Source organism: Triturus cristatus, chromosome 12 (genome assembly GCF_964204655.1).
Source record: "Triturus cristatus chromosome 12, aTriCri1.1, whole genome shotgun sequence".
Classification (NCBI taxonomy): Eukaryota; Metazoa; Chordata; class Amphibia; order Caudata; family Salamandridae; genus Triturus; species Triturus cristatus.
In genome coordinates this window covers 624,162,535-624,182,665 of record NC_140595.1, presented here as the reverse complement: position 1 = coordinate 624,182,665, position 20,131 = coordinate 624,162,535, and the positions used below count along the sequence as shown (strand labels likewise).

The 20,131-nt window shown below is 48.1% G+C and overlaps 1 protein-coding gene across 1 annotated transcript in view; it reads left to right on the top strand.

Annotated features, from left to right (window-relative positions):
• Window positions 1–20,131, top strand: part of ZC3H18 (zinc finger CCCH-type containing 18) — a 537,339-nt gene that overhangs the window by 464,327 nt on the left and 52,881 nt on the right. Inside the window, exon 12 of the mRNA XM_085638957.1 lies at window positions 4,809–4,949. Within this exon, the coding sequence (XP_085495083.1) occupies window positions 4,809–4,949 (141 nt within the window). The remainder of the gene's footprint in view (window positions 1–4,808; window positions 4,950–20,131) is intronic.

Genomic DNA, 20,131 nt, shown 5'->3' with positions numbered 1-20,131 from the left:
CAGAGAGCAGCACACTACCATGGGGTGGACATGCACAGCGAACCAGTGGAAGACGACTTCCTACTGGACACATTTGACATTCAGGACAAATCCACGTCTATTTTGCCCATGCTTAAAGGTTTCACCAAGCATGCTGCAGAGGTGTTCAGAGACCCTGTCCGGGCCAGGGTACTGAACCCTAGAATAGAAAAAAAGTACAAGGCGGCACCCACAGACCCTGCATACATTAAGGGCCCTGCTCCCTTAGATTCCCTAGTTGTCTCCACAGCTAGAAAGCGGGCTAACTCCCAGTCCTCAGGAGAAGCCCCACCGCCAGACAAGGAATCGAAACTTTTAGACGCGTCTGGCAAACGCACCGCCTCTCAAGCTGCAAACATGTTGCGCATTGCGAATACACAAGCGCTACTTGCGCGCTATGACAGAGCACACTACGACGAACTTGAGGCTCTTATGCAGCACCTCCCCGAAAAACACAAGCGCAAGGCTCATGACCTGATACAGGAGGGTAAACTAATCACAAACACCTCCATTAAGTGTGCCCTCGATGCAGCCGACACTTCTTCTAGAGCCATAAATACCAGTGTCCTGCTTTGTCGTCATGCCTGGCTCAGGATCTCAGGGTTCAAGCCTGAAGTCCAGGCGTCCATACTAAATCACTCTTTTGACCAACAAACTCTGTTTGGGCCAAAGGTGGACGAAGCGTTGGAAAAGATGAAAAAGGACACAGACACAGCAAAGTCTATGGGGGCACTCCAAACACAGGCCCCTAAACGTTCCTTTCGACGCTCATCCTTTCGTGGCACAGGCAGAGGCTTCTCCACCGATAGCGCCTCTACCTCCTACAAGTCCCCTCCTCAAAATACCTTTTCAAAGGGCAACCAAAGGGGTGGTTACAGAGGCAACAACAATAAGGGCAGGGGCAAAACTAACACCACCCGTTCTGCCACCCCGCCCGCACAATGACTTCCCTCCGCTCCCCCCCAGACCATCCCACTCCGGTCGGGGGCAGACTACAAAACTTTATCCACGCATGGGAATCCATAACATCGGACAAATGGGTGACCCAAATTGTTCGGTCAGGGTACTGTCTCGAGTTAACATCTACCCCACCCAATATCCCACCAAGGCACCGTCCAATGTCTCAAGAACGTTCCACACTGCTCAAACAGGAGGTGCTCTCCCTCCTCCAAAAACATGCTATAGAGCAGGTCCCCGTCAATCAGCAAAATCTAGGGGTCTACTCTCTGTATTTCCTAATACCAAAGAAAGACGGGACCCTGAGGCCCATTCTGGACCTCCGGCCTCTAAATGCATACATACATTCAGACCATTTCCACATGGTCACCCTACAACAAGTCCTCCCGCTCCTCTGTCAGGGAGACTTTCTCACTACCTTGGATCTGAAAGACGCATACTTTCACATTCCAATACACCCTTCTCACAGGAAGTACCTCAGGTTCGTGGTGGACGGTCAGCATTACCAATTCACGGTTCTCCCCTTCGGGGTCACCACCGCACCACGAGTGTTTACCAAATGCCTAGCGGTAGTAGCAGCACACCTCAGGCGTCAACATGTTCACGTCTTCCCTTACTTAGACGACTGGCTGATAAAAGCCGCGTCCTACCACCAATGTGTGCAACATACAAACAGCACCATCCAGCTGCTCCACCAACTAGGCTTCACGGTGAACTACCAAAAGTCCCACCTTGTACCATCTCACACAAAGCAATATCTCGGGGCCACTATAGACACCTCCAAAGGTATTGCCTATCCAAACTCAGCCAGGATCGCAAGCATACAAGCCTTGCGCAAAACATTCCTTCCTCAACACTCTCTTCCAGCAAGAGTGTTTATGAAGCTCATAGGAATGATGGCGTCTTGCATTTTCATAGTGCCCCATGCAAGACTCCACATGCGTCCACTTCAAGAGTGCCTAGCACGACCGTGGAACCAGGCCCAGGGTCAGCTAACGGATCTGGTGTTGGTGGACGGCCGCACCCATCACTCTCTGCAGTGGTGGAACACCACAAACCTTTCCAAAGGGCGGCCGTTCCTGGACCCGGTTCCTCAGGTTATTCTAACAGCGGACGCATCGCTCTCCGGCTGGGGAGCGCACCTCCTACACCTCACAATGCAAGGTCTATGGACGCCACAGCAAAAATCGCTCCACATCAACCATCTGGAGCTCTTGGCGATCTTTCTAGCCCTAAAATCTTTCCAAAAACAGATTTCGGGCAAAGCAGTCCTCATTCGCACAGACAACGTGACTGCAATGTATTATATCCAAAAACAGGGGGGTACACACTCTCCTCAGCTCTCCCGCTTAGCCCAGAGCATATGGAGATGGGCAATTCCCCAAAACATCTTTCTCCTGGCACAGCACGTTCCAGGCGTACAAAACACCATGGCAGATCTGCTCAGCAGACAAACGCAACAACTACACGAATGGGAACTGCATCCACAAGTTCTTCACCCATTCTTCCAACAGTGGGGGCATCCTCAGATAGACCTCTTCGCCACCCACGAAAACAAAAAATGCCCAAGCTTCGCCGCCAGATACCCACACCCATTGTCCAAGGGCAATGCGATATGGATGAACTGGTCAGGCAGATTTGCATACGCCTTTCCACCTCTCCCACTAATTCCATTAGTGGTAAGGAAGCTACAACAGCACTCCCTCACACTCATTCTAGTAGCTCCAACGTGGGCCAGGCAGCCGTGGTACACCACACTACTACAACTATCAGTGGTACCACATCAAAAACTGCACCTGTCCCCATGCCTCCTAACCCAGAACCATGGAGAAATCAGGCACCCGGACCCAGCTCAGCTCAACCTTGCGATCTGGCTCCTGAAATCTTAGAATTTGGATACCTTAACCTTCCCCCTGATTGCATGAACATCATCATGGAAGCCAGACGTCCTACCACTAGAGCATGCTATGCCGCAAAGTGGAAAAGATTTGTAATTTACTGCCGTAACAATACAATCAACCCTTTAGATGCATCCATACAGCACATTATATGCTATCTGCTCCATCTTCACAGGTGTAACCTGGCATATTCATCCATACGCCTACACCTAGCAGCGATCGCTGCTTATCTACAAAACAGACAGCATTTATCACTGTTCAGAGTGCCCGCTATTAAAGCCTTTATGGAAGGCCTTAAACGAGTAATTCCTCCCAGGGCACCACCTTCCCCTGTATGGAATCTAAATGTAGTTCTTACACGGCTAATGGGTCCGCCCTTCGAACCAATGCATAAATGTGAGCTACAGTTTCTCACCTGGAAAACAGCTTTTCTCGTAGCTATCACTTCCCTTAGAAGGGTTGGTGAAATACAAGCGTTCACTATACAGGAACCCTTCCTACAAATACATCACAGCAAGGTCATACTTCGTACAAATCCGAAGTTTCTGCCCAAGGTCATTTCCCCCTTCCATCTCAATCAATCGGTGGAATTACCTGTCTTCTTCTCGCAACCTCAATCTGTTGCAGAAAGGGCTTTACACACACTCGATGTTAAGAGGGCTTTGCTGTACTACATACAGAGAACGCAACCTTTCAGGAAGACTAAACAATTGTTCGTCTCCTTCTCTCCACCACATAAAGGCAACCCCATCTCTAAATCAGGGATAGCTAGGTGGATTGTAAAGTGCATACAAATTTGCTATCAAAAGGCAAAAAGAACATTATCTGTTCCACCTAAAGCCCACTCTACTAGAAAGTTAGGGGCTTCTATGGCTTTTCTAGGGAACATACCCTTAGATGACATCTGCAAAGCAGCCACATGGTCAACACCGCACACCTTCACAAAACATTACTGTGTAGATGTGCATTCCAAGCAGCAAGCTAGTGTGGGCCAGGCTGTACTAAAGACACTTTTTCAAACCACTGCAACGGATACCGGTGGTCGCCGCTAAGGTTGGGTACTGCTATATAATCTATGCTAAGTGTACAATCTGCAGCTCATATGCCTCGAACGGAATATGCTACTTACCAGTATGCATCTGTTCTTGGCATGTAGAGCTGCAGAGTTGTACACGCCCACCCGCCTCCCCGGCTACCTGTATCCGTTCCAGTCCATCTTATTTAGATACAACACACATGGGTTTCTCACTGTTATTACTACGCTCCATCATTTCCCTGTTGGCGAAAAACAATCTGAGGATGGAGCCGAAGCCCATGCGCAGTACGGACCGAAGGAGGAGTCACCGAACTCGTGACTTCCAAAGACTGTCCAAAGAACAAAAACAAACTGCAAACATCCGGGCCCAACACCAGATGGCGATCTATGCTAAGTGTTCAACTCTGCAGCTCTACATGCCAAGAACAGATGCATACTGGTAAGTAGCATATTCCTTTTTATGTTTGTTTTAGCATTTTCTGTGAGTAGCTTTTGTGAAGAAGATGCACGCACAGAGAAGTAGACAGGTTTTTTTTGTCCTCTCTAAAAGATTAAATTGACATAGCCATATACCTAAGGGACATAAAACAGTCTTGCTCATGTTTGCTTTAGAAAACCACAGATGATTGTTAAAAAAGGTTGTGGGTGCCCGCAATGCCCCTTGTTCTCAAGTAAAGAAAAAAAATAGGCACAGTTTATTTCTGCAATTTCACATAATCAAGCTACAGAGCCAAAACTGTAGAAGGACACTGCAGCACTCGAAAGGCAAATATGACTATGATGTTCACATTGCATTCATTGCCAGTGGTCAGTTGAATAGCTTTGCACCTTTGCATTATTCCAGGAAAAATACATATTTCAGTTTGACTCCATTATTGAACATATTTTTTTGCTTTTAGGCGGACGGTCAGTGGCAGCCTCAGTGGTAGTGTTAGCAGCTACAGTGGCTCCAGTTCCCGCTCAGGATCTCGTTCTCGCTCAAGGTCTCGCTCCCATTCATCCTCAGTAACACCATCTCCAGCAGGGTCCAGGAAGTCTCGGTAAGCAATCCTTTCTGCTTTCTTTTCAACCAGTATCATTCTAGCAAATGGGCACACCAGAGGTTAATGATCAATGGTTCCAAACTAAGAGGTGATTGAAGATGTCCTTCCAGCTGGTAATGACTGCATTTACCAAACAGCACTGAGTAAGGTAATTCTGTGCAAAATGCATGTTGCCACTTATATTAGCTCCCCATTGACTGCTTTTTAGTTTATACTAAAACAAAAAGTACTGAAATTGATTAACAGAAATGAGAAGCGAACTAACCACTAGCGTTCAGATATTTTAATAATAGCTCCATATCTGTAAATTTCAGCACATAAATATCCATAGAATGCTGAAGTTATGATGGTGAAGAAATAATTATGATACTAATTCCGACACATTGTTGAATGATAGTACATCTTTCATTAATTCATGCAAATTATACCACATGCATTTTGCGATGTTTAGAATCGTATATTAATATGATATATGGCAATGCATCAAAATTCAGTATGATAAATTATGAAACACATGCCTTTTTATGGTTTAAATCGTTTTTATTGAATATGCTGCAATCGTGAACATTACACCCACCTACAACCACTGGCCGGCGGGGGACGTCTTATTCAAATTCAAACTTTATTAAAGAGAAAAAGAATGAGGCAAAGAGGAACTGAAGGAAAGCGAAGCGGCGACTGAGAGAAACAGAAGAGATAGAGGACAGGTATCCACCCCCAGCTTATGGAATGACTTGGTAGGGATCTAGGGCTGATTTTCCTTCGGAGGGAGTGGCGGGTCCGTTAGGGGAGTCGTGGGGAATCGCAGGACTCTTAGATATCGAGGGCAGGTAAGCTCTATGAACTCTGAAGGTAAGTATGCCACAGTAGACCCCTAGGTCTTATCGAATTTAGGCAATGTATGATTGATACCCGCTGTGATCCTTTCCATCCCCACCACCTCCCACATTTTGTGTAGCTAATCTAACTTAGTCGGGATGTCGGCCGTGCCCCACTTTGCCAGGAGAACCTGCTTGGCTGCCCCTAGCGCTAGAGTGATTGCCCTGCCCCTACAAGACCGGAGAGGGTTGGGTAGCCCCAGCAGGATATAACTAGGGAATCTGGGGAGTTCTGTCTGATATATCTGATCAAGTAAGGGCAGAATGGTCTCCCAAAATGCCTTTATCTTAGGGCAATGCCATACGATATGGGTCAGTGTACTCGCCTGTCCGCATTTGTGCCAACAGAGATCGCTGCTGCGGGGCTTCCATTTGGCGACCCTCACCGGGGTGTTCTACCAATAGTGTGCAATTTTTAGGTGCATTTCCTTCCCTGATGTGCTGCACGATGATGCCCAGGCCCTGTGGAATATATTCACCCATTCTTTGGGTGAGAACTCGCGACCCAGCTCCGCCTCCCACCTACACTGTGCTGGGGATTTGGCCTGAATTTTTGCATTGTTAAGAAAGCCATAAATATCTGACAGAAGGCGTTTGTTGGAGGTGCGAGTAATGTAACAAAGCTCAAATTTTGTGAGGAGACGGCCTGCATGTAGACGGACCTGGTGCTGTGTGACCCAGTGGCGCAGCGCCAAATACTGCCAGTACGCTTCCTTGGGGATCCCATAGTGAGCCACCAACCTGGGGAAGTCCAGGATTTCCCGCTCGTCAAAGAGATCGCCTATACGTTTACAGTTTGCTTCTTGCCATTTCAAGTTGGTGTTCCCTACGAGAGCCTGGGGGACGTCTGGGTTCCCAATGAAAGAGGTCAGGGGTGAGATAGCTGAGGACAGCTGATACTTCTCCTGAACCCTGTCCCACACCTTCATAGTGGCGCGCAGGACCGGAGAGATGTACGCGCCCAGTGGCCGATGACGTCTAGGAAGCCAGGGAACCTTCCAGATGTGGATCCTTGCCACACCCCTATCCACGAAGCACCAATGTTTTTCCGACTCTAGTTGGTACCATTCAATCATCCATCGCAATTGTGCTGCTTCGTAGTAGCGCCCGAGATGCGGGACACCGAGGCCTCCCTCGTCTTGACTCCGGTACGTGAGGTGACGAACCATGTGTGGTTTCTTTACCCCCTTGCCCCCCCCCCCTCCAAATGAAGCTGTTGATGAGTTGCTGCATTTGAGCCAGCGTCGTGGGTGGCGGACATAAGGGGAGCGTCTGCATAATGTAGAGCAGACGGGGCAGAATCGTCATTTTGACAGCAGCTATCTTGCCCAGCCAGGAGAGGGCATGTTTCTTCCAACTATTCAGTTTGTGGATGACCTTGGCCAGTCCCTCCAAATAGTTCACCTGGGCAGTCTTTGCGGTGGTATAGAAAACCCGGAGCCCCAAGTAGGTGATATCGGTAGCAGCCCAAGAGAATGGGAAGTGCAGCGATAGTTGGTGTTGATCCGCCGCTGGTAGTGTGAGGGTCAAAGCCTGAGTCTTTTTCAAGTTGATTTTGAATCCCGACTGCGCTAAAGGCCTCGACCTCTGCCAGCAGAGGGGGAAGAGATTGCAACGGGCGCATTAAGAAAAGGAGCACATCGTCTGTGTACAGAGAGATCTTATGTTCCCTGTCACCCATCCGGATCCCTGTGATCGTAGGGAGTTGGCGGACCCTCTCGGCAAACGGCTCCATATAGAGCGCAAAGAGGAGGGGAGAAAGAGGACACTCGTGCCACGTCCAATCTGGAAGGGACGGGAGACCACCCCATTAACCCGAATACGGGCCTGTGGACCATGATACCCACAGTTCACCCAATTCCGGAATCTCTCCCCAAGCCCAAATCGGCAGAGGACTTGTTGCAAGTAAGGCCAATGGACTCGGTCAAATGCCTTTTCTTCATCCACCGAGAGGAGTATCGCCGGGGTCTGGGTCTGTTGCGTCTTGTCCAGTAAGTGGCATAGTCGTCGAGTCCCATCCCCGCAATTGCATTCCGGGATAAAACCCGATTGGTCTAGGTCCACCATGCCTTGCATGTGGAGGGCGAGTGGGAATGCTAAAATACTTGTGAAGATCTTCAGGTCCACGTTATGCAGAGAGATAGAGCAGTATGAAGCACACCCGCAGGGATCCTTTCCCGGTTTGGGAATGACCACTACCTTCGCCATAGACATCAAAGGGGTCAGTCTTCCAGATGCACTGAAGGTATTAAACAGGTGCGCCAAGAGGGGGGCGAGGGCCGGTGCGAAAATTTTATAAAAGGCTTTACCAACCGAAAGTCCCCGGATGGCCCGCAGAACTTAATCAGGACTGATGTCCGCATCCAAACCGGCCGCAACTGAGTCTGCAAGCGGTATCACTGGCGCTGCTTGCGTATAATCCCCGGTCGCAGCAGGGTCCAGGTGCAATTGCATTCCGGGATAAAACCCGATTGGTCTAGGTCCACCATGCCTTGCATGTGGAGGGCGAGTGGGAATGCTAAAATACTTGTGAAGATCTTCAGGTCCACGTTATGCAGAGAGATAGAGCAGTATGAAGCACACCCGCAGGGATCCTTTCCCGGTTTGGGAATGACCACTACCTTCGCCATAGACATCAAAGGGGTCAGTCTTCCAGATGCGCTGAAGGTATTAAACAGGTGCGCCAAGAGGGGGGCGAGGGCCGGTGCGAAAATTTTATAAAAGGCTTTACCAACCGAAAGTCCCCGGATGGCCCGCAGAACTTAATCAGGACTGATGTCCGCATCCAAACCGGCCGCAACTGAGTCTGCAAGCGGTGTCACTGGCGCTGCTTGCGTATAATCCCCGGTCGCAGCAGGGTCCAGGTGCTCAGCTGAATAGAGAGCCTTGTAGAAGGCCTCAAATTCGGACGCTATGTCCTCATCTGCACGCAGGGTCTCCACCCCCCCGCTCATTTGTGAGTTCTGCGGCCCGACGTACTGCCGTCTCAGCCTGGAGAGCGTGTACCAGGAGTCTCCCCGCCTTGTTTCCTCCTTCGTAATAGCGCTGCTTAGTGCGGAGCAAGGCGTATTCGGCGCGGTCGAGATCCAACGCCCGTAGTTGCTTCCTCGCCTGTGTAAGTAGTCGCCGGGTTTGGACTGCCCCCGTACGACGATGCAACCCCTCCAGCTCCCTAATTTGGTCCTCCAAATCCCCCCTCTTTGCCCTAGGGTCCCTAATCAGGCCTGCCTCAATGGCTATACAGCGTATGCGGAGGATAGCCTTCAAGGCGTCCCATAGTATATCGACCCCTACCAAGCCTACATTGTTCACTTCCAGGCAGGTTTGATAGCACCACGTAATTCAATAATATGGGCATCATAAGTGAGCAGTTTGCGGTTTAAACGCCATGAGCTCTGCCGTGAGGGTCCGCCTGGGAGTAGCAACTTCAAGACGACCAGGGAGTGATCCGAAAGCGCCGCCACCCCAATGGATACATCGTCGATGGACACCGTGATCCTAGGCGAGGGTCAAAAAAGATCAATGCGGGCGTATGTTTGATGGGCCGTGGAAAAAAGGTGTACTCCCGTGTAGTCGGAAAGCGGTGGTGCCAGGCCTCCCCCAGTCTCTGAAGCATCATGTCGGAGATCGAGCCTGAGTGTCCCACCCTAAGCGTCGATCTGTCCATGTCCACCGCCGGGACCAAGTCAAAATCCCCCCCCCCCCCCCCGATTACAAGGTCCTCATCCGGAGACTTCAAGATTAAACTTTTCTTATCTCGTACGAAGGCCTCCTGCTGCTGATTGGGGCTATAAACCGATGCTCTCATATGTACTAGTTTTTCCAGCAACACCCGCAGGGCCAGGAGGTGCCCAGCGACCTCTGTGTGAGTTCCCACAACCTTCCCCTGAAAGTGCATAGCAAAAAGGATCGCCACCCCAGCCTTCTTCCCCAGCCCCGATGAAAAATATTGTCTATCGAACCATTTAGGTCTAAGCCGCTTCCAATCCGCCCGCATGAGGTGGGTCTCCTGTAAAAGGCAAATATCGCACCTAGCGTATCACAACAAGGCAAGAAGAGCGCGCCACTTTGCTGGCGAGTTAAGACCCCGCACATTGAAGCTCATAATCACTACCTTAAGTCGTGTCATGTGGTGATGTGAGGAGGCACAAGTGCGTACTGACTTAGCCTGTCGCGGGGGAAACCCTCAGTTGCGGGGTACCTGCTCTCCCCATCACGTGTCCCGCCAGCGGGTCCCCACTCCCGCCCTCCCGCAGCAGTGCCTCACAGTGTCTCTCCAGCACAATAGCGCAGGCCCAGTGTGTGTGTGGTGAGGTAGGCCTCTGGCATCGAACCAAGCATATAACGCACCCCCGAATTAGAAGAGCAAATAAGACACACAGGCAGCACACCCCCGGTGAGCACAGCAGACCCATCCTCCCAATCCCCCATGCCCCCCCCCCCCCCCCCAGGTTGTTCCTGCCACCTCCCGCCGCCCCCCAGAGTCGATGAATCACCCTACCTGTCTGTGGGATGGCAGCAGATCTCTCTTGGGTGGAGAAAAAAGACAGAGGAAAGAAGAGAAAGAAAAAAGGCCGAAAGAGAAAAGCATAGGAAAATTTCAACATCTTCCAACAGGAAAAGTAAGCACTGGCGTGCAGAGGTCCATGGATCCGACGGTCCGACATCGCCACTCGTGGGATGGGGCTCCCACCACCAAGACCAATGTCTTATCCTATTGGTATCGGACCAGTCATTCTGTCAACAGGTCCCAGGCTTCCGACCCCCAGGGTCATTCAATGGTTGCTGTCTTCTGACCCCCTTCCGGCTTTGTAGCTGTCGCAGCACGGCCTCCCGTTCTTGTTGGCGTTCCTCCTCTGACGGTTTTGTCTGGGTACCCCTCCTAGGGCCACGTCTCCTACCCGTTCACGAGGGCCTCCCGGCTGAGGGACCCCCCTCCGTCTCATCTGATTCCTCCGTCACCGTCGGAGCGTTACCAGGTACTGCCTTCGCCACCTGTATATTCCGCACCCCATGTGTTTCATTCTTCCAGACGAAGGATAGGCGGAACGGGTGTCCTCATCTGTGTCGAACACCCTGCACACGGAGGAAGGATGTGACAGGCCGTAAGTCTTTGCACCGCTGTAGGGTGAGGGGGGAGAGATCTTGGAAGACCCCCACCTGGAGTCCCTCAAATTCCACCGTTGTTCGATCTCGTGTAGCGTTCATGATAAACTCCTTCTGGCGGTAGGAGTGAAGGCAGGTCAGGATATCCTGTGGTTGGCCAGAGCCGGAAGCAGGCTGCCCAGCTCGGTGTGTATGGTCCAACGTGGCCTCCTTGTCCCGCAGTTCAGGGACCATGTGTTTAGAGAAACGGAGGACCCAATCTTCCAGTTTGCCGCCGTCTGCCTGAAGTGGCTTCCCTTGATACGGATGTAAGAGCGCCTCGAGCGATTTTCCAGGTCTTCCAGCTTGAGGTATAGCTCCTCATTCCGCTCATGAAGGTCAATGAGTTCCCAGGCTTGGGTAGTGAGTTCCTCCTCTTGACAGTCTCCGTTGCGTACCAGAGAGTCTACTCTGTCCCCCACCTCACTGAGCTCCGTCTGGAGCTGCTTGATATCTGAGGCCATCTCCTGTCGCAGGCTAGCAAAGTCCTCTCGGAGCGAGCCGAAGAGCTGTTCCATAAAATCTTTTGTAATCGGTTCAGCGTTGTGCCCTACTTCTGGATCCATCCCCACTTCGCCAGCCCTCTTCCAGCCTGTTTTCTGGAGCAGGTCTTTGATGGAGGGGTCTTTAATCATGGTGTCCTTATTGGACCATTGTGTAGCCATGGCCGCGGCTCGCAGGACACCGGATCACCGGCGTGCCCCTACTTCTTCAATTCCAGCGATTCCGTTCCCCTACATTTTTATTTTGAAAATGCGTCCCGGGACGCAAGAAATCACCATCGCCTATAAAGCTCGGCGTTCCTGGCGTTCGAGGACAGGCGGCAGAGAAGTAACAGGACTCTGTCTTTTTCTTCATACCCAGAGAAGAAAAATACAGTGTACGCTTCTGCTCTGTAGCTTCAGCTGCCTTCCCCCCTCCCCCCAACTCTTTCCCCTTTCCCTCTCTTTCTGTCTAGCAGTTCTTTTCTTACAGAAAACCGAGATTTCAAGACGGGGTTTTTACACTCTTTCCTCTCTTTTCTTTTATTTCCTCCCCTGTGAAATGGATCCAAAAAAGAAAATAATTTTTGCTGGAAATGTGCAGCATCTGGAATAAAAGGTTAAAAATAGGAAAAATAACTAAGTAAAGTAAGACAGACTGGTAGCCAGAGGCGCTACTAGAGCCAAATTTCGGGGGGCAAAGAAATTTCGGGGGGGGGGGCGCTCAATCTTTAAGCAATAGGCAGAGTGGAGCTGCAGGGGCTCTTCGGAGGGGTGAAACAACAGCAAGGCCTCATTAACATGCAAATGGTCTTTAAAAGACCTGTGAAGTGCTCGGGTGCGGCTGTGTGTGTGCCAATGAGTGTTACGCGCCTGCTGGTAGCAAACTGACCAGATTGATTTTATTCACACCCAAACACATTAGCGCCACTTTTACAGAGTTTGCCAGTGAAGCGCTATTTTGTTTTCTTGTCTTTGTTTTCCCTGGGCTTGCAACTAGTGCCCCAATCCTGGAGGTACTGCAAAGTGTGGATTGGAAAACAAAATGTGTACTGCGGCTCTGCGTCCAGGGATGTGGTCTTTTTACCATACTGCTTACGTTTTGTAAGGATATAAGCAATGGGTATTGAAATGGGTCCATTCAGGGCCCTGTAGTCATGTCCTTAACTTTTCAGGCAAAAGCACTCACTGATTTCTGAATAGTGAGTGTAAACGCATTAAGGTAACCATGTTGTTCCTGCTTACAATTTACATGGTTTGCTAAATTCTGCATTCCCTATGAGTGTTTGCTTTTTCCAGGATGTTGTCACTTTTTTTTGTAGGCTGCATATTGCTCTGCGTCATTTAAATTGAGCCGCATCCAGGTGTTTATAGCTGGCAACAATTGGGTTGTAGTTGAAGGCAGTGTGAGTTTTTCTAATTGGGGCAGTATGGTGTTTAGTGGGGGAGAGGATGTGGCACTATGGCCAGAGCTACTGAATTTGTAACTGGGGAACCAGGTTCAGCCTTAATAACCAGTCCACCAGACCACTCTCCTAAGAGAGCATAATCCCATGCTAGACCTTAGAAGGCTTCACAAGACCTTAGAAGCCCTGGTGTCTTAGCACCAGCAGGTGGACCCCTAGCAGTGGCAAGTGTGGGTTAACCTTCAAGGTTTGTCCACCACAATCCATATTGAAGTTCCCCTCCAGTCTTGCAGACAGGCCTATGAAGCAGCACACCCTAGAGCGACAGTGACTCTGTCACTGAGGTCACAGGAGACTTGAGAAGGGCCAGCTCTAGGGCAGTGCAACCGGTGTGACCGCACCGGGTGCTGACTTTGGGTGGAGGCATTATGTTTGCAAGTATATTAAGGGTTTAAAAGTGCTTGCTGCCTCCTTCCTGGCCTCCAGCAATTTTCGGCAACAATAAAAATGTCATGATGACTCTGGTGTTTAATGTTCTTCCTAGAGAGAGATCATTTTGTCTAGTGGAAGTTCTGATTCATGGAAAGGTAGCTCAGAGGGTTAATGTGCCTGCTGCAAAGAACATGTATCTTACAGATTGTGAGAAGTTGGCCTGGTATATGCTGTCCAGTAGTTATAGTGGGCACCTTGTACCAGTCCAAACAACCCTTATTGATGATAGGTTTAAAGACAACCTTTATTGAAAGCTATCCTAGTGGTAGCTATGGAGAGCAGCCTTCAGGCTAAGTCTTGAAGGAGTGTAAAGCAGCTTGGTTTACCAGATTATAACCTCTTGAATTACTAAATGAAAGGAGATCCACACAAGGTATATATAAAATATATGTATTTATTTCTAAACACTCACTACTAATCTCTTTATGAGATTAGAATCCATGATACACAATAATACAGTTCTAAAACGAGAGTAAATCGCACAATATACAATGGGACCTAGGGGCAGACCAAACCATATATTAAGAAAGTGGTATAAGAACCACGATTTGACTAGACACAGTGCCTAAAGTAGAATCGCTGGGGCCCCAAGAAACCACCCACGGGAGCACCGGAGTACTTGAGTTACCTCACCTAGGGAAGCCGGGTGCATAGGTGTCAAATGGTGTCAGGGATCGTCGTTGATTTCAATGGCGATCTACTGCAAAGTGCTGCTGCCGGGAAGGAGAAAAGTGTCCGGTGTGATCCAAGCCTGGATCGAAGATCAGAAGAACCTGAAAGCAGAGGGTACAGAGTCTGGGTCACTTGCAAGTGACCAGGGGCACGGTAGATGAATCCCCACCGATGTTGGGTGATTCAAGTGCGAAGAGGTGAAGCTTGACTCTGCAGCCACGAGGACCAGGAGGCGTCGACGACAACCAGAAGCTGGATTTGAGCTGTCCCACAAAGGATGTCGAGTGCTGGGGTGATGGTCCGCGTATTGAACACAACAAGCCTTGGCAACAGCAACCCATGCAGGAAGAGAAAAGATGCTTTGGTGCGGACCAGCAAGGTCCTGGGGACTCCCCAAGCAATGGAGAGTCAGGACACGTCTGGAGCAATCAGGTAAGCCTAATTAGAGGTAAAGTTGCCTTCACAGGGACCCACCAGTCGACGGACTAGGGATCGCAAAGGGACCTCAAGAGAAAACACAAAGGGCCAGCTCACGGAACACTCATGGAGTGTAGACGGGCAATCTTCAGTGCAAATGCTGCTCTGGGTCAGGGCTATAAGTAATCCAAAGCTTAGCTGCAGGAGTTGTTGAAAAGCTGATGCATCTGCAAAGTGACGTGGTGTCCAGGGGTTCGGTTTGCACAGTCGCCACGAGGGATACGGGCCTCAGACTTGCTGTGGGCACTCTTCGACCTCTAAGACCACGGAAACCCACCTCCTGTGTTGCAAAATTCTTCGGAGCCTGGCGGGAGTTTCAGAGCTGCAAACCGGTCAGATCTGTCTTTGGTGCCTGCCTTGCAGGGGAGTAACTCCTTTACTCCAAGGGAGATTATTTTCTTATCTTGTTCAATGTAGATCGTTGAAGTTCCAGGATTCAGTATCAGAGTTTCGTCCAGGTGTAATCTAAAGTCCTGTAGCCAGGGGTTCCTTTCTTATACCCAAGGAAGGGGTGGGACAAACTCTAGGGACCCACCTATGGGAGGGTCAGGAAAGAGGGGTGGCTACACCCATTTCCTTTGTCCAGTTTCGCGCCATTGCAGGGGCTGGTAGCCCCTGCAACCGGTTTGAGCTGAACTATGTACAGGGACACCAAATGTGCCCCCAGTGCTGAACTTCAAAGCACTCTTGGAGTGCACCCACCCAGCCCCAATACACTAAAGCCTTTCTGGGAGGTGGTGACACCTCCCTGTGACAGGAAACCTATTGTCCAGGCCTCCCCTACCGGAGTTTCGTCCAGCAACAGGAGGGCAGACTCGTGTCTGTGGCTGGCAGCATCCATTTTGTGATGCCAGGGCTCTGTTAGCTGGTCCCGGGTATACTGGTGCTGTCATGTCTCTCCCTCTAGAAGGGTGGGATCATACTCCCACACCAGTTACTGGTGTGGGGGTATGATTCCAAAGTGTTTGACACCAAATACAACATGTTTCCGTGCAGCCATTCCAAAGTTAGCATTTACCGTTTGGTTATAATGCACTTAAGAGTGTATGGTTTGGCAGCATCACAAACAACCCCAGAATAAAGGTTCTGGAGGCTGCTGAGGGGCTCTGCTCATGCATGGGCACCCTCTCACATAAAACCCAGCACCCTGCCTTCAGGATTGGTAATGCCTGCCATAGGGGTGACTGATAGGTTTATATGTGCAGTGATATGGAGAGATATAGTGAACCTATATCTCAGTAAGGGGTGCATGCACCACCTTGCCCAGGCTGCAGTAGCAGACCTGTGGTGTCATTTTGGAAGGCTTCCCAGGGGTGACACAATACATGCTGCAGCCCCTGGTAGGCCGCTGGGGTACCTATGCCCTTGGTACATAGTATACCATATACTAGGGACTTATAAGGGTACCCCAGAATCCAATCTGGAGTGTACCTATAGTACTTGTAATCAATTTAAGGGAGAAAGCAGATAGGCTGGGGTCCTGAATAGCAGGATCCCAGGCAGACTAAGTTGAAAACCAGCAAAACACCAGGAAAAAAGTGGGGGCAACCATGTAGTCGGATTCCACCTTCCTACACAGATCATAAAGTGCACATAATGTAAATAGGTCAGTGGGCTACTGCTTTTGTCAGACAGCTCCTTTTGTTACTTGCAGTTTATAAGTTAAAATCCTAACATACAACAGTGAGCTATTAACTTTCATCTAAGAGCTGCATACAACCTGCAAGGTATAAATTAGAGCGTTATGTTTTCCCCCCAGTCTTTGATTATCCTAATGTTGCAAAAAGTGTTCTTTTGGACAGAAATCAATTCTGATTATATGTTTCTCCAGACCAATTACTATTAAACTATACCGCCTAGTAGTATGGTTGTCATGTGACTCCTACACCTTGTAGTCCTTAGTCTTATGTAACATTTTCTATACAGTGATTTACACACATATTGATTGTCTCTGAGTAATGTGTGTGATGTAAAGTGCTCTGACACCCTACACTGGTATGAGTGGCGCTGTAAATCAAATTAAATGCATCTGAGAGAGAGTGTGGTTATGGAGACTTGAGGGACACTGTTAAAGGGTGGTAGTGAGGGAATCCATGACAGAGGTGGCCATTAGAGGGTAATAACAAACATTAATGCACAGGGCACCACCAGTGCCAAGACCGGCCCTGCCCTTGAGGCCAGTCTGCCTCACCCATAGTTAGCTCCGTTGGCCTTATTTCAGAAGTAGTAGCTGCAGCTCACCAGGGATTGGCAATGCAGAATTTGCACGCACACCAAACTAAGTTCGCAAACTTCACAGTCTCTCTGCTTCATTCACAAGCACTTTTAACATGTGCTGCTTGCTGTGGGGTCACTGGAATTAAATGTGCAGCAAAGGAGGACAAAATTATGCCACAGTGTTGACTAAATTATGCATTTTAAAAAAGGCTGCAGCGTAATGCAGTATATTTTCTGATATTTTATTATTTTGACGTGTACACATGCTAACAGTCTTTGGAAAGATTTTGCCTTATTAGCACCAGTGCAACATACAAATGCAACAGTGAGAAAGATGATCAGCCAACCTTTGCAATAAGCCAGCCACTCTGCAGCAAAACAAGTGACATTTTTTGTTAACTTTTGATACATTTGAGCTATAAACAATTTATTAGTTTAAATGATCAGATCATGCAGCAGATCTTGCATTAGGAGGCAAATATGGCAGAGCCAGAGTTATATAGAAAACATTTGCAAACTAGGATATTTTGCCATTCATGTTTGAACTGCTGTTGTGGAAGAAGGGAGAAGTGCTGATGATAAACACCATGGCTCTGCGAAAAATTGCTTGTGCTTCCACATTTTATCGTATTTGGGACATTCTGTGATTAGGAGCATATCCCACTTTGTGAATGTTTTACTGTCAATAACTCATTATAACCTTATATAATCAAAGTCAAAGATTGCTTTATTCGGTTAAAAATTTTTAAAACCATCAAAGCACAGAACAAAGTTTCATAGTGCAAATAGTTACAGTTACAAAAGTCAAATGAAATCACTGACTCAAAACAGATTAAAAACTCAAATTACAACATTTCATGAATAATAAATAATACAGTACGATTGGCACCTGGTCACTATAAAAAATGTCATCCAAAAAATTCTACAATTTTTACAAATCCATAAAACCATTACTGCATCTTCAATCCACATTCTCCCATTATTAAAAACAATACTAATAAGATGTGGGGAGGTTACTAAAATGACTGCACCCTATTTCTACGCATAATGGCCCCTGTAATATAGCTGGCTACCCCAAAACATACCAGTGGTGACCCAAGCATTTGTAGATAAACCAGTGCGGGCCTCACTTGCTCAAAATTACAGTTCTTAAGAATAGGAAAAATAAATTTCTTACGCTGCAAAGAGTAAAACTTACAAAAAAAATACCAAATGCAACGTATTTTATTCTGAGGTATTGTCACAGGGTTCCCTCTTTGAAAAAACCCTTAGGGTAAGCCAATAGCCAGGGAAGCATGCCATGCTTGAACCTTATCAACAAAAACAGATGAAATGGTTTGTTTATATAGGTCAAGTATGGCTGAATCTCTCTGCCTATACTTAGCGTGACAAACCTCCTGACTGCCGACTTTCCCAGCTCACTTCCTTCCCTCAGTGACATTGCTCTACTCAAGAACTGAGACTTAAAGGCCTTTATCTCCCCTTTACTCAACGCACTTGGTTTGTCATACAATTCGAGGCAGCCAAGTGACTCCAAATTAGTTTTAATGTATCGAAACCATGGAATAGACATGACTTTATCAAGAGACAAGCAATCTTGAATAATAAGTTGATTTAAATTCGGAGGTTGCTGTGCCCAAATTCTCAACCAGCCTAGTAATGGAGCCACAGAAATTTGATCAATAAGATAGCCTGCCCCCAGGTCTTCGTGAACATTAAAAATAGGAGCAGATTGGGGGGGGGAGTGACAACAATTTCCGAAAAAAGGCATTTTCTACTGTCTGGATTGCAGTCGAAGCCTTGTAACCCCATACCTCGCTACCATATAGGGCCATAAGAACACACTTAGCTCTATATATCTTCATAAGAGCGGGTAGGGGTTTACACCCCAAACGTTTTGCAAAGCCCAACAACGCTCCTGTCGCCCTAGCAAGAATGTTCTTTTTCTGGGCGCGTTGCATGACCCACGATCTCCTGTCATCAAAGACAATCCCCAAATATGGGAAGGTCTGCACTTTTGTGAGCTCCTGCCCATTACAGTAGAATGTAGCCTTTTTTCGCTCCCCCACAACCAATTGACATGGAATGTGATTTTTTGAAATTTATTAATAAGTCTAAAGAGACCATAAAATCCGTTTAAAAGGGCTTGTAGGCCTCTCGCGGTTCTTGCCAGCAGAACCGTGTCGTCGGCATACAATAATGCGGGAATCAATTTTGAGCCGGCTCTGGGGATATCCTTGCTGTTCGAAATTAAAGCCACCCCCAGATTGTTAATGTAGAGCGAGAAAAGCAAGGGAGCAAGAATACACCCCGTCTTACCCCTCGCTTCACCTGCCATGCATCTGACAGACTCCCGTCTTCATTGTAGCGGACGACAGCGGTAGTGTCCTCGTGAATAAGTGCCAGGAATGATATTAACACGAGATCAAGCCCCAATACCACTAGGGAGGCCCATAGTTTTTGACGATTTACAAGATCGAAAGCAGTGGACAAATCCATAAAAGCTAGATGCAAGTCCCCCTGCTTAGCGACCGTGTACTTCCCAATGATAAGATGTAAATTGAGGCATTGACCCACTGTGCCCTTTCCTTGTCTAAACCCATATTGTAAGTCGGAAATTATACCTTTATCTTCCAACCAATTTGTTAGGCGAACGAGAACTATAATCATGTGTATGCATTGGTTGATTAAACTGGGCAGTGAAATGCCAAACAAATACTAAAAATTGGGATATTTGCGCATTCTGGCCACACCTCTGGCTCCGCCCACTGAGCCAATCCTTTGGTTATTCCCGCCCTCTGATTCTCCGCCCACAGTTCCCCCACTTCGACCACTGTGTAACACTACTTTAAGGTTTCAAAAAGGGAGAAAAGTGAGCCCTGCAGATAATTTCACTGTTCCTTTATGCAGTGGTTGCCCTTTTGCTGTCTGAGGGGGCAGTTTGAGCATCTATTAACAGTAGTGCCTGTTCTCGGTGTATTTGGTTGCGTTTAGTTACAACAGATGCTGCCACTTGTCCTAAAATGAACCTTGCTGTAATGGTGAGTAACTTGGAGAAGGTGGAGTTAAGTTTTTTTTTTATATGCTGACATTACTATTCTAACATGTTGCCTTGCTGTCATTTGAATTGTTCTGTTTGTGCCACTGTATAAAGGTTGTAAATTATGCCAGAGAAATGATTTGTAAACAAATGTTTTTTCTCATCTTTCCTTTGCTGTGTGCCGAGTACAGGAAGTCCAGGTATGTTGACTACTTATGTAAGTCCAGTAGCACAATTCCTCTGTACCTTATAACCCTGCCCTGCCTGTACAACAGAAATATCCATTTCATTGCAAGAATTGCTTTTTTCCTTCTTTTTTTTTGTTTTGGAGAGCGACCTTTATTAAAGGATACGTATTCGTGTTGTATAA